The sequence below is a fragment of the Mustela erminea genome, chromosome 6 (assembly GCF_009829155.1).
Source record: "Mustela erminea isolate mMusErm1 chromosome 6, mMusErm1.Pri, whole genome shotgun sequence".
Taxonomy (NCBI): Eukaryota; Metazoa; Chordata; class Mammalia; order Carnivora; family Mustelidae; genus Mustela; species Mustela erminea.
The window spans coordinates 121,896,583-121,910,864 of record NC_045619.1 but is presented as its reverse complement, the minus strand read 5'-3'; the positions used below and the strand labels follow the sequence as shown (position 1 = coordinate 121,910,864).

At 37.3% G+C, this 14,282-nt stretch overlaps 1 protein-coding gene across 1 annotated transcript in view; it reads right to left on the bottom strand.

Moving 5' to 3' along the window:
- MRC1 (mannose receptor C-type 1) overlaps positions 1 to 14,282 on the bottom strand; it is a 105,167-nt gene that overhangs the window by 55,144 nt on the left and 35,741 nt on the right. Inside the window, exons 8-9 of the mRNA XM_032349534.1 lie at positions 6,216 to 6,373; positions 4,525 to 4,635 (exon numbers count right to left, since the gene is read on the bottom strand). Coding sequence (XP_032205425.1) covers positions 4,525 to 4,635; positions 6,216 to 6,373 — 269 coding nt within the window. The remainder of the gene's footprint in view (positions 1 to 4,524; positions 4,636 to 6,215; positions 6,374 to 14,282) is intronic.

Here is a 14,282-nt window from a genome sequence, read left to right as displayed (position 1 = left end):
TAGTGAACAGGTCTAAATGTATAAATAGCAAAGATAACTAATTACAGGTGGGAAGTTAAGGAATGGGAAATTAACATGATGTGTAGTTTAGTTATTATTCTGTATCCATGTCAGTTACCTAGCTGTTTGCACTCTTGCTACATAAGAAGCTCTCACTGGAGGGAAGAAAGTAGATGGCATGGGGGAATTCTCTGTACTTTCTTTTTCAGTTCCTTGTGAGTTTAACATTTCTAAAAGTTAAAAAAAAATCATATTTAAGTGGAATAATGAACTTCATTTTGTTTAGGAAGCAGAAGAGATACTGCTTAACTTCAAGTCAGAAATGTATATTAAATACCTAAGGTTAGGATGCCTGGGGCGCTCAAGTTGGTGAACCATCTGCTTTCAGCTCAGGTCATGATCCCAGGGTCCCAGGGATCAAGCCCTGTATCAGGCTCTCTGCTCGGCGGGGAATCTGCTTTTCCCTCTACCTCTCCCCACTGCTCATACTCTCTCTCTCTCAAATAAGTAAATAAAATCTTAAAAAAAAAAAAAAAAAAAAAACCTAAGTTTAACCATTTAAAAAAGTGAAATGTATTATTCCAAAACCTGTAGAGGAGGAAAATGGGATCAAAACATTCAATAGGGGCACCTGGGTGGCTCAGTTGGTTGAGCAGCTCAGGTCATGATCCTGGACTTCCAGGATCGAGTCCCACATCAGGCTCCCAGCTCCTTGGGGAGTCTGCTTCTCCCTCTGACCTTCTCCTCTCTCGTGCTCTCTCTCACTCATTCTCTCTCAAATAAATAAATAAAATCTTAAAAATAATACAAAACATTTAATAGGACAAGTGGAATGAAGGAAAGGACAAACAAGAGAGAAAAGAAATCAGAATAGTAAATAAAATAGAGCTCAGAGTAAGATGGTAGAAACAAAGGCAAATATATCAGTATGAGGAAAAAAACAAAAAACAAAAAAACAAAAAAACTAAACTTGTGTTTGCCAATAAAAAGCCAGGGTTCTTCAAATTAGATAAAAAGTAAAAATGCAGATACATATTTATAAGAACCATTCCATGATATAGAATGATTAAAAACAATTAGTTGGAAAAAGAGATTCTAGGGAAATACCAAGCAAATATAGCTTCTGTGACAATACTGATATTATTTAAAGTTGACCTTATGGTTAAAAAAAAGCATTATGAATAAGGAAAATAATTACATAATTAAAGGACCTATGTATCAATAAGATACATCAGATCAAAGTATAATAAAGCAAAGATCAAAGTATATATAACACAGTGTATATACAAAGTATATATAACACAGATCAAAGTATATAAAACAAAAGATGACAGAAGTGCAAGAATATTTTTTGAGCAGACAAAATATTAGGAATATTAAGAATATAGAACATCTGAATAATATAAATTGTTAAGTTTTTTTCTAGTTAACATATATAGACCCCGAACTGAACAATCAAAGGTCATTCTGTTTTACAAATCAAAACCACAATGAGATACTACCTCACACCAGTGAGAATGGCTAAAATTAACAAGTCAGGAAATGACAGATACTGGCGAGGATGTGGAGAAAGGGGAACCCTCCTACACTGTTGGTGGGAATGCAAGCTGGTGTAACCACTCTGGAAAACAGCATGAAGGTTCCTCAAAAAGTTGAAAATAGAGCTACCCTGCGACCCAGCAATTGCACTACTGGGTATTTACCCCAAAGATACAAACATAGTGATCCAAAGGGGCACGTGCACCCAAATGTTTATAGCAGCAATGTCCACAATAGCCAAACTATGGAAAGAACCTAGATGTCGATCAACAGATGAATGGATAAAGAAGAGGTGGTATATATTCACAATGGAATACTATGCAGCCATCAAAAGAAATGAAATCTTGCCATTTGTGATGACGTGGATGGAACTAGAGGGTATTATGCCTAGCGAAATAAGTCAATCGGAGAAAGACAATTATCTTATGATCTCCTTGATATGAGGAAGTGGAGATGCAAGGTTGGGGGTTTGGAGGGTAGGAAAAGAATAAATGAAATAAGATGGGATTGGGCGCAAGACAAACCATAAGAGACTCTTAATCTCACAAAACAAACTGAGGGTTGCTGGGGGGAGGGGGGTTGGGAGAAGGGGGGTGGGGTTATGGACATTAGGGAGGGTATGTGCTATGGTGAGTGCTGTGAAGTGTATAAACCTGGCGATTCACAGACCTGTACCCCTGGGGCTAATAATACATTATATGTTTATTTAAAAAATAAAAATAATTAAAAATAAAATTACCAAAAAAGTCATTCTGCTCAACCCCACTGAAAATTTACCAAAACTATGAATTAGACCATGAAGAAAGCCTCAACAAGTAACAATAACCACAACTAATGATCACAATACAGTGAAATTAAAATCAATAGTTTCTAATTATTTAAAAACTAAAAAACAAAATTCCCATCACTACCACCAAAACCCCTACCCAATATCAACACACACACACACACACACACACACACACACACACTTCTAAATTCAAGAATCAAAGAAATCTTAACGGAAATAAAAAATATTTGGAAGTGAATCATAATGAAGTACTTGATAAGACAACTTGGTTGGTCCAGGGTTCCACGCTCACATTCCATTTCTGTAAGTATTTAAAAACACATTCGTTTGAATGTCACATTCATTAATCCTGGTAGTAGATTCTATAACTTCAAGATTTTAAACTCATCCAGGGGATTACTCGTCAGCTGGGTAAAGAAAACTTCTATGTAAAACTGCTTAACATTTGTATCTGTCAGACATCCTGGAATCTCAGAGACTCAGGACCACTTTGCCCCAGATTGCCCACAAAGGTAGCAATGAATTGAAAACTGAATTCTACATCTGTATAATATACCTGTGGTTTTGAATTCTCAAAAATGTCCCCACACCACCAAGTGTCTATTCCCAGACAGGAAAAAAACAAAATCAAACAAACAAACAAACAAAACTCACAAAAAACCAAAAGAAACAGTCGTATCTTTCTTTGCTAGTGAATGGATTTTTTTGTTGTTGTTCGATGTTCGAGTCCTCCCAGCCCTCTGAGCCACAGGAGGTATTTTTAAACTGACCAAATTATTTAATGTCTCTGAGCTTCAGTTTCCTCTCCTGTCTACTTAGGAACATAATGTTTATCCTTTAAGATCATTGGCAGCATAATAAATACACTCAACAAACAGTTATGGATATTATCTTATTTATGTTACTACCACCCTATGATTAAAGTGGATTTTATCAGACATTATAGATATGACAATTACTAGACCATATTATATATATATATATATAACTTTTATTATCTATATAACTGTTATATGTATACAAACTTTGATCCATTGTATAGAAGTAATCACATTTAAATATTATTTCTTATTTATAGAAAATTACAATAATACACACTCTCCCATATATCCATATGATTAGACAAAGCAAAAGTAAACACACTGGCAGTGAACCCAGTAGTCTCAGTGTGAGACATGGGGTCAGGAGGCCAGGGTTCTAGTCTTGTTTCTGTCATTCCAAGACAGTCATAGCCTCTCTGGGCTGAATTTCCAGAACATAAAAATTAAAGGAGGGATTGAAATTATCACAAAGATCCTCTATATCATTAATGGTCTCTGATTTTGTGTCTGCTCCATGTTTCTTGATGATTTATTTGGACAGTCCTAAATTATGTTTCATGAACTCTCAGCCTTCTGGTGTTTGTGACAAGATGATCTGATCACAACACGACGAGCTTGGAAAGAGGTTTAGTTTCTATTTTATTTTTACCCAAGAGAAGTGAGAAAGGAAAAAAGAGGAAGACAAGCAACTCAGCAGTTAAACAGGAAAATGATAAACATACACCCTGTATTTTGGAGTTTCTTTCTGCTGTTAGAAATTGTTTCACAGAGACCCTTTACTTCAATCTCAGAGTATTAAAAGAGATGCAGGGAGTGGCGACAAACTGAGGTATAGGCAAGGATGACACACACTTAGTTGGCTGGCGTGGTTTACTCCATGGTTACCACCAGCTACCACCAGCTAGTCACAACTGCCTCCCGCTGAAGGGATCTTCTGGGAGGAATCCCCACCAGAAGCAGCATCCTCAATGGAGGCCATCCTTATAAATGGAGAAAATGACAGGATAGTTTGCTATCTGAAACTTAACAGTTATCTACTGGATATGTTTCTACCACTTTTCCATGACCTGAATCTTGTTACCCTTACCAGGCTCCATGGGCATGTGGTTTTATTCTCTGTTCTTGTTCCCCCATTGGGGTAGGAGAATTTCCATGGCATTCTGAAAGTTGCTGCTGACCACATGCAGCCACGGTAACTGCAGAGAACACCCGAAGAGGCCTTCAGGAAGAACAGTGATACCAAACCCTAACAAGAACCTGTTGAACATCTAAACAGCTGGAACACTTGGCTACCTATGACACCGCCAAAAAATAAAGCCAAGAGATCACATAATATTTTCGGGTCTGAACTTATCGTCCATGCTCTATACTCACTTTCTGGCAGCCTTGTTCTACTTCCACTGTTCCCGAGGGCTGGGTTTGAGATTTCATCTTACAGATGTAGTTAAGAGGCCGCTCACAGGCCCGATCTGCCCAGTACCCATCCTGTGGAAAGCAAAGAGAGAGAAAAAAAAAATAGTGATTATCAGATATTTGACTCTGAGGCAGTTTTCTTGTAATTGGGCCTCAGGAAAGAAAAACAAAGATTGTTAAGAGAAAAATGGCATCTCTGAAAGGAAAGGTAAATTGACATTTTATAAGTCAACAGCAAATTTGGTTCTGGCTACAAAGATGTGAAAGAGATTGAAGCTCCCCAATATGTTTTTATATTTTAACTATCCCTGCTACTGTGTAGAAGAATCTAGAGAGAAACTAAAAATGCTTGTCAGCCTTTAAGTGATGGTGCCAAAAGAAGGTTTACATGCAGCCTTTGCTGTCGACTGTTTTCAAGTTAACCAAGTAGAGAGAAAGTCATCCAGAAAATTCCCTCACCCAACACACCAAACTCGAAAACACACCTGAAACCAGTCATCTCTCCACCCTTTTCCAGTTCATATTAATGAGTGTCCTCTTGGGTCTAAGGCTCTACCTCCCACTCTGCTTCAGATGGCACCTACTCCCCCTTCCTTAGAGACCTCACGTCAAAATGGCCTTTCTTCTCCCTCACAAAACTACTAACCACCTTGAAAAATGTTTTCTGTATTGTCTGCCTCTGATTCCTCATTTCTCACTCAGTAACAACCCACTGCCATCTGGTACTCAACCTTCAGCCAGAGTAATATTTCTAAATTGAAAAATTGGTCTTGCCACTCCTGGACAAAGGCATATTTTTTCCACCTCAGCAGTTGTTAGTGTTCTTACCTACCCTTCCACCTCTAACTCTGGGCTTTCGGCCATATTGTCCTTCAGTTCTTCTCAAGAATGATGCTTTCTGGTTTCCGTCACACTTCGGCCTACCCTTTCAATAGTTAACACTTACTTTTTTCTTAAGCTTTCAGTTAATCACAATGAAAACAATCCCATGACGAAACAGAAGCTTATAACTAGTGAACATTAGGTTTGGGTCAGTCATTGTGCTTGTTATATGCATTAACCCATTCCATCCTTATATCCATACCATTAAGCTGGGTACAGTTATTATGCCCATCTTATAAATGCGAAAATAAGCCATGCATCAAAACCCAGCCTCTCAACCACCATGTTCATTACCCATTAGCGAAAGATAATTTGATGATATTCTTCCGTCACTAAAGTCATGTATAGGACATAGACACAATTTTTTCATATGTGACATCTCCATGTATCCTAAAATAACATAGGTAACCCTCCAAATACAGAGTGCAGATTGTGGAACCCATAACAGACCTAAGTACATCAACTCAGAGAAACCAGTCAAAACAGAACCAAAGCTCTCGTTTGCTCAGTCAAGCTCTTTGTATTGCCCTTTAGAACTCAGCAAAAGAACAGTATGAATACGGGTCACTGGTTAATTTTGTCCTTGAACTGAAAGTTTCTCTCTGTTGATTTTCTAGTTGTCCTCTTGAAAATTTGACTTTGCTAAACAACTGAAATATAGATAGATCACCTAGACTAATACCAATCTAAATGATGATGTGTAGTGAGTGAGGCAGGAAGAAAAATACCCTCTGGCTTTTGCTAGATATCAGCAAATAGAGTTGCCTTACCTTGCCTTTCATTACAACGCAGTCTTCCTGCCTATTGTTTTCATGGCTCGGTTCCCCACGGAGCCATTTAGTAAATGTGACAGGGGTCCCATCACTCCACTCAAAATACATTTGAATCTTGATGTCATTTAAGCCAATCCATAACTCATCATTTGGCTCTAAACAGGAAGAAAGACACAAAAGTAATGTACATATGTTTTCTTTCCAAAAATCGGGAGGTTATCAGGAAAGGAAGGTCCCCTGCTTTATTAACAAAAGTTCTACTCCCTTAATATTATAACGGATAAAAGACCATCCTCTTGAGTGTTAATCTGAGACGTCAGCTACATTTTACGTTGTCAAAATTAGTTTAATTGCACAACGTACTATTTACATTGTGAATGCAACTTTATTCTTTTATTTTGGGGGTATAATATATCTCCTGGCAGTTGGTAAAATGAGTCTGAAGTTGGTCCTTCATTATCCCCTATCTTGTGAAGCTCCTTTTTTGTTATAAATAACTTTCCATAACAACTGCACTCACAGTGTTAGAAATGTGATAGCTAACTTATCTATTACTCTATTTGACTATTATTAAATCTCATGAATGTTTTAAAGTATTATTAAACGCCACTTCTATTTTATTACTGTGTTGTGATTAACAACATTCTAGGTGTTTCTGTTAAAACTCAATATCTGCTTGGACTACTGAAAAAAACAAAATAAAATTTTAAAAAACTCACACAAAAAAGCTCAATATCTATAATAGGAGTGAAAACATACATAAACTGAGGGTTTGAGCTGTCTCTCCTGACATTTGGGACTTACTTATTAGTATATAAATATAAATGAATCTGTAACCCTTTTCACCAGAAAATAGCAGAAAAACTCAAATAACAAATAAAAGTTAAAACAAAAACAACCAGGTACAGATATAAAGTGTGATCATTTGTTTTATTCTATGAAGATTACTGACCTTACCTGAAGTTAGAATTCTAAAAATTCTAAGTATTATAACTAATAGGACAAAATTTAAAGCCTAAGTTTTCATAGCTAGAAACATAAATATTTGCAAATTCAAAAAATGAAAGAATACACAATTCAATATCTATTTAATTTGTACTATTGGAAATTTCATCATGAATGACTGATTTATGTTCTTTAAATGGTAAAAATAAAACTACTTGTCAAAGGATTATAAAGATGATGTTGTAGTAGAAAATGAGGAAAATGCCACACTATATAGGAATTTCCCTAAATGGTTTCATCTCTTCCTCCTAAAAGTTGTCACTTAACTTTGCTTTTGGAGAAGTCCCTGACTGGCTCATTGCCAGCCCCAACAGATGTTTCCAGTGCCATGAGGCAGGAATGACATTGCCAGGATGATCCCCCTTTCCTTTCACTTAATATGGCAGATCATGATCTTTGGGGCAGCAAATACAGGCTTCAAAATGACCTCACATGTCCTTCCAGGATTTAGGTTCAAGACTAATAAAAACCTAAACCCTCAGGTCCCACAATTAAAATAAAGTATTAAGAGTTCCATGGGGTGCCTGGGTGGCTCAGTCGTTAAGCCTCTGCCTTCGGCTCAGGTCATAATCCCAGGGTCCTGGGATCGAGCCCCACATCAGACTCTCTGCTCAGCGGGGAGCCTGCTTCTCCCTCTCTCTGTCTCTGGCCTGCCTCTCTGCCTACTTGTGATCTCTGTCTGTCAAATAAATAAATAAAATCTTTTAAAAAAAAAGAGTTCCCTATAAATATTTTTTTTCACTAAATTGTGCACCTTTGTCTAGTTTTTGTAATTCCTAAGCACAAGGTAGACTCTATAAAAATATATAATACACGAGTGTAAAAAGTTGTTAACTCAATTGTTATGAGTCAGTTAGGGAAGCTGTTTTACTTGAAGTAGTCATAACTTATATGTGTAAGTCCAAATTTCTCCCCTGTATTTCTATAATTAATATAAAAATATTTTTAAAAGATGCTATCTCAACTACCTAAAAAGTTTCTCTAGGCTTTTTATTTAGAAACAATAATTTTATAATTTTTTTTAACTTTAGCAACATTATTTTCATTGTTTTAAATAAATAAGCTTTATCAATAATCAAAAAAGGGAATATTCCCTAGTGAAAATTTATTAATTCTTAAGTTGAACTATAAAGCAATCTTTGCCAGAGGTGGTTCAAGATGGCTGTATAAGAAGACCCTGAACTAACCCTACAACAAATCTATAGCTATATATGGAACAATTCCCTCTGAAAGTAACCTGAGAATTAGCTGAACAACTGCTCTTCAACAAAGGATAAAAAGGCCATGCTGAGATGGGTAGCAGGCAGAGACCTAGTCTGGCTAAAAACCCTACCAGGGTGTAGTGACCTACCATCAGGAGGGGTCTCATAAATGTGGACCTCCTTTCCAGCAAGTGAGGGCTTTGTTTCTCACATCAGGCACCCCAACTATCAGGATGTGTATTATAGATGAGTCTCCAAAATATATAGTTTTGAAAACCAATGGGGCTTAAATCCAAGAGAACCAAAGGGCTTAGGGAATAGAGGTTCTACTCTTAAGGATCTGATATACAGACTCACTCACCCCAAGACCCAGGGCAAAAGCAGCAGTTTGGAAAGACCCTGGACCATATGCAATTGAGATTCATTTGCTAATCTTAAAAATTCTGCCAGGGGCACCTGGGTGGCTCAGTGGGTTAAGCCTCTGCCTTTGGCGCAGGTCATGGTCTCAGGGTCCTGGGATTGAGCCCCACATTGGACTCTCTCCTCAGCAGAGATCCTGCTTCCCCCTCTCTCTCTGCCTCCCTCTCTGCCTACTTGTGATCTCTCTCTCTGTCAAAAAAAAAAAAAAAAAAGTCAGAGGAGCAAAAGTCTACTGGAACTATCTCTAGAGAAAACTGCAAAAGGGCACCATTTCATTTTTGCATTCTTGCTCTAGTTTGCTAATAGCGGCACCAGTGGGCACTATTTTTGCACTGTCAATCTAACCAGCTAGTGCCTACCCCACCACACTGATGCTGAAGCCCTGCCAGAGGCAGGTGAGGGCCTCACCCCCCAGGCCACTATTGCAGCCCCCCACAAACAGCAGGCAGCACTCCACCTCTCCACAGTTCTCCCAAACACAGCCTACACAAGGGATGCCCCTTGAGTCCTGGGCTTCGGTAAGGGGAGACTATGTTTTGGGCCCCATTAAGTTTGAAACAATTGGAGAAACAATTCAAGAAATAGCTAATGACTACCGCAAAGTTAAATGGTAAGGATCACTGCTCACATAGGGACACCATTCTAAGACTGAGGAGATAGCTGTTTCACCTGACACATGGAATCAAACACATAGAGTTAGACAAAATGAGGAAACAGAGGAATATGTTCCAAACAAACAAACAAACAAAAAAATCCAAGACAAAAATCCCAGAAAAAAAACTTAAGGAAATGGAGATAAGTAATTTACATGTAGAGAACATTCCATCCCAAAACAGCTGAATATACATTCTTCTGAAGTGCACAAGGAATATTCTCCAAGATAGGTCATATCCTAGGCCACAAAATAAGTCTCAATAAATCTAAGAAGGCTGAAATCGTATCAAGCTTCTTTTACAAACACAGTGGTACGAAATCAGAAATCAACTACAAAAAGAAAACTGGAAAAATTACAATGTAAGTTGTAATTTTAAAGTCTGCTACTAAATAAATAAATAAATAAATAAATTATGCTACTGTACAACCAATAAGTCACTGAAGAAATCAAAGAAGAAATTGAAAAATACCTTTAGAAAAATGAAATATAAAAAAACATATCAAAATCCATGTGATTCAGCAAAAACATTCAAGAGGGAATTTCATAGCAATACAAGCTTAAGATTCTCCCTCTCAGGACACCTGGGTGACTCAGTTGGTTAAGCATCTGCCTTCAGCTTGGTTCATGATCCCAGGATCCTGGGATTGAGTCCCACAACAGGCTCCCTACTCAGAGGGGAGCCTGCTTCTCCCTCTCCCTCTGCTGTTGCTGCTGCTTGTGCTCTCTCACTCTCTTAAATAAAAACTTAAAAAAAAAAAAACTCTTACTCTCCCTCTGCCCCTCTCCATTTACGCTTGCTCTCTCTCTCTAAAATAAAAATAAAATAAATCATATTAACATCTCAATAGAGACAGAAAAAGTAATTGACAAAATCAGTATCTATTTATGATAAAAGCAGTCAATTGGGAATAGACAGAATGTACCTTAACATAATAAAGGTCATATATGGTGAGTCCACAACTAACATATTCAATGGTAGAAAGCTGGAAGCTTTTCCCTTAAGAATAGGAAAAAGGCAAAGATGACCACTTTTGCCATTTTTACTCAACATAATATTGGAAGTCCTAGCCAGAACTTAGGAAAAAATAAGAAATAAAAGGCACCTAAGTTAGAAAGGAAGAAATAAAATTATCACTATTTTCAATGACATGATTTTATAGACAACCCTAAAGAATCCACCAAAAAAAACTGCTAAAACTAGGAAACAAATTAAAGTTGCATGATACAAAATCAATATATAAAACTGTTTCCTTTTTATATACTAACAATGAACTATAAGAAAGAGAAATTAAGAAAACAATCCCATTTTCAATTGCATCAAAAACAATAAAATACGTAGGAATAATTTAACCAGGAAAGTAAAAGACCTCTATACTGAAAATTATAAGACTTGATGAAAGAAATTGAAGAAAACACAAATAAAGAGATAGATAGTCCATGCTCATGGATTGGAGAATTAATATTATAAAAGCATCCCTGTTACCCAAAGCAATATACAGAGTCAATGTAATCCCTATCAAAATATCAATGGCATTTTTCACAGAAATAGAACAAACCTAAAATTTGTCTGGAACCACAAAAGACCCCAAATAGCCAAAGTAATCTTGAGAAAGAACAAAGCTGAAGGTATCACACTCCCAGATTTCAAACTATATGACAAAGCCAAATAATCAAAATAGCATCGTATCTGCATAAAAGCAGTCACAGAACAGTGGAGCAGAATAGACAGCCCAGAAACAAACCCACACATATATAGTCAATTAATTTACAACAAAGATGGTAAGCATACAATGAGGAAAGGATACTCTCTTCAGTAAATGTTGTTAGGAAAACTGGAAGCCACTGACAAAAGAATGAAATAGGGCCACTACCTTACACCATACACACAAATTAATTCAAAGTAAAGACTTAAATATAGGTCTGGAAGCCATAAAACTCTGAGAAGAAATATAAGCAGTAAGTTCCTTGACATTGTTCTTGGCAGTATGTTTTGAGATATGACTCAAAGGCAATGGCAACAAAAGCAAAAGTAAACAAAAGACTACCTCAACCTAAAAAGCTTCTGCATAGCAAAGGAAAGCATCAACAAAATGAAAAGACAACCTACTGAATGGAAGAAGATATTTGCAAACCGTATATTCATTAAGGGTTTATATCTAAACTATGTAAAGAATTCATACAGTTCAGTAACAACAACAAAAAAATCTGATTTAAAAATAGGCAAAGGATCTGAATAGACATTTTTTCCAGAGAGTACATCCATATGGCTAAAAGACACATGAAAAGATGCTCAAAACCACCAATCATCAGGGAAATACAAATCAAAACCACAATGAAATATTACTTAACACCTGCCAGAATGATTATTATCAAAAGGACAAGAAATAACAAGTATTGGCAGCAACATGGAAAAAAGGGAACCCTCCTGTGCTGTTGGTAGGAGCATAAATTGGTGTCACCACCTTGGAAAACAGTATGGAGGTTTCTCAATGAATTAAAAATAGAACTACCATATGATACAGTGATTCCACTTCTGGGCATTTATCCAAAGGAAAAAAACACTAACTAAAAAGACATATGCGCCCTCAATGTTCATTGCAACATAATCTACAACAGCCAAGATATAGAAACAGCCTTAGTGTCTATCAATGGATGAATAAATGAAGAAGATACTGCATACATATATATTCCAATCTGTACACACACACACACGGATACTATAAAGCCATAAAAAAGAATAAAATCTTTCCATTCACAATGACATGGATGAACCTTGAGGACATGATGCTCAGTGAACTAAGTCAGACAGAGACAGATACCATTTGATCTCACTTATACGTGAAATCGAAAAAGCAAAACAAAGGAACAGACAAAACAAAACCCATACATAGAATAGATTTGTGGTTGCCAGACGTAAAGGAGAGAGCGGGGTGTTAAGGTGAGATGGGTGAGGGGAACAAGAGATAGAAACTTCAGGGGCACCTGGGTGGCTCAGTCAGTTAAGTGTTAGGTCACAATCTCAGGGTCCTGGGATTAAGCCCTGTGATGGGCTCCCCACTCAGCAGGGAGTCTGTTTATACTCTGCCCCTCCCCCACTCATTTTTTTTCCTCTCTCTCTCAAATAAAAAAAAAAAAATCTTTTTTTAAAAAAGAGGTACAAACTTCCAGTGATAAAATTAATAAGTCGAGGAGATGGAATACGCAGCAGGGTGACCACAGTCAATATTGGTAGCTAGGTATATTGTGGTGATCACTTCACAGTTGTGGAATCATTACCTGAAACTAACAAAATGTATGTCAATTATACTTCAATAAAAAATAAATAAAGGCTACTTTTGTCAGCCAACTTCCTTATATAACCAGAGTAATAAACATACCAGCTTTTCCTATTACTATAACATGTTATAAAAAGTAAAGAAAATTTTGCACTTTGGCACTACAGCCCCTTAACTAATCTGGTCTCCAGTGATTCATCTGCAAACTGTATTACCTGCTGTAAGCATTGTGACTTGTATGCCATGATATTATTCAGACACATCAGTCCTGCTTACATTATTACCGTCTGGTCTGAATTCTCCAGAATGGGTAAGCAGAGAATATCAAGAAATTGTTTACAGGCTGCCGCAGGCTATTATCAGGGTCTATTAAACCGAGGGAAGTACACAGAAGAGAAAGAATCCCATTTGGCACAAGTGTTAGAGGCCCTGATGTTTTGGGGTCTTTGCAACTGCTCTCTGCGACTACGCTGCTAATTCCCGTCTATTTGTCAACTGTATTTTCCTTCTCCCCTCCTCCCCCCACCCTGACTCCTATCAATTTTCAGGCAATAAACGTCAGGAAGCCGTCCCCACCATCGCCACCATCCATTTCCTCTTGTTTTGCTGGCTGGAAATGAACAGCTGCGGCTAGTCAGCAGGCTCGGGGGGGGGGGGGGGGGGGGGGGGGAGCAGAAAATGATCATCATTTAACCAGCAGGTACCCCTGCTTGCCAGTTAGCGCTCTGTTCCTCCTCACCTGCCTCTTCTACAAGAGGAGTTGTTCCTAGCTCCTTTTCCCTGGTTTTGTTTTTGGGGTTTGTTTGTTTTGTTTTGCTTTGCTTTGCTTTGTTTTTGATAGAACTGATTTTTGAAACCTTTACAAAATTTTGTTCAGTACATTTTCTTTAGAATCTTTACGTACCTAAAATTGAGGCATACATTTCTTTAAAAGTTGGAGGCCAACACCTAACCACCCCAATAAACTATCCTGTTTCTTCCACTGCTCAACACTGTAGCAGCGGTAGCTTTTCTTTAAAAAAGAAAATAAAGTCCGGAGTATGAGATGGTTCATTTAGAGATGTTTCTGGTGAGAATAAACATGGCATTAAAAAAGAAAATACATACGCACCACTACTTCTAATAACTGGAGCATTACTGACAAATCTAAGGTAGACTGCTCTGAATGCAGATTATATAGAGAAAAATCAGATTTTTAAAACTGTCAATTGATTGCATATTAAAAGAAAAATAAGGCAAATCATCTCTTGAATAAAAATTCTTTAAATCTCGGGGTGCCTGGGTGGATCAGTCAGTTCAGTGTTCAACTCATGATTTCAGCTTAGGTCATGATCTCAAGAGTCCTGGGATCAAGCCCCGCACTGGGCTCCATGCTTAGTGAAGAATCTGTTTGGGATTCTCTCTCTCCCTCTGCCCCCCACCCCCATGCTCTCTCTCTCTCTCTTTCTCAAATAAATAAATAAGATATTTTAAAAATTCTTTAAATTTCTAAACAATTTTTACTTTT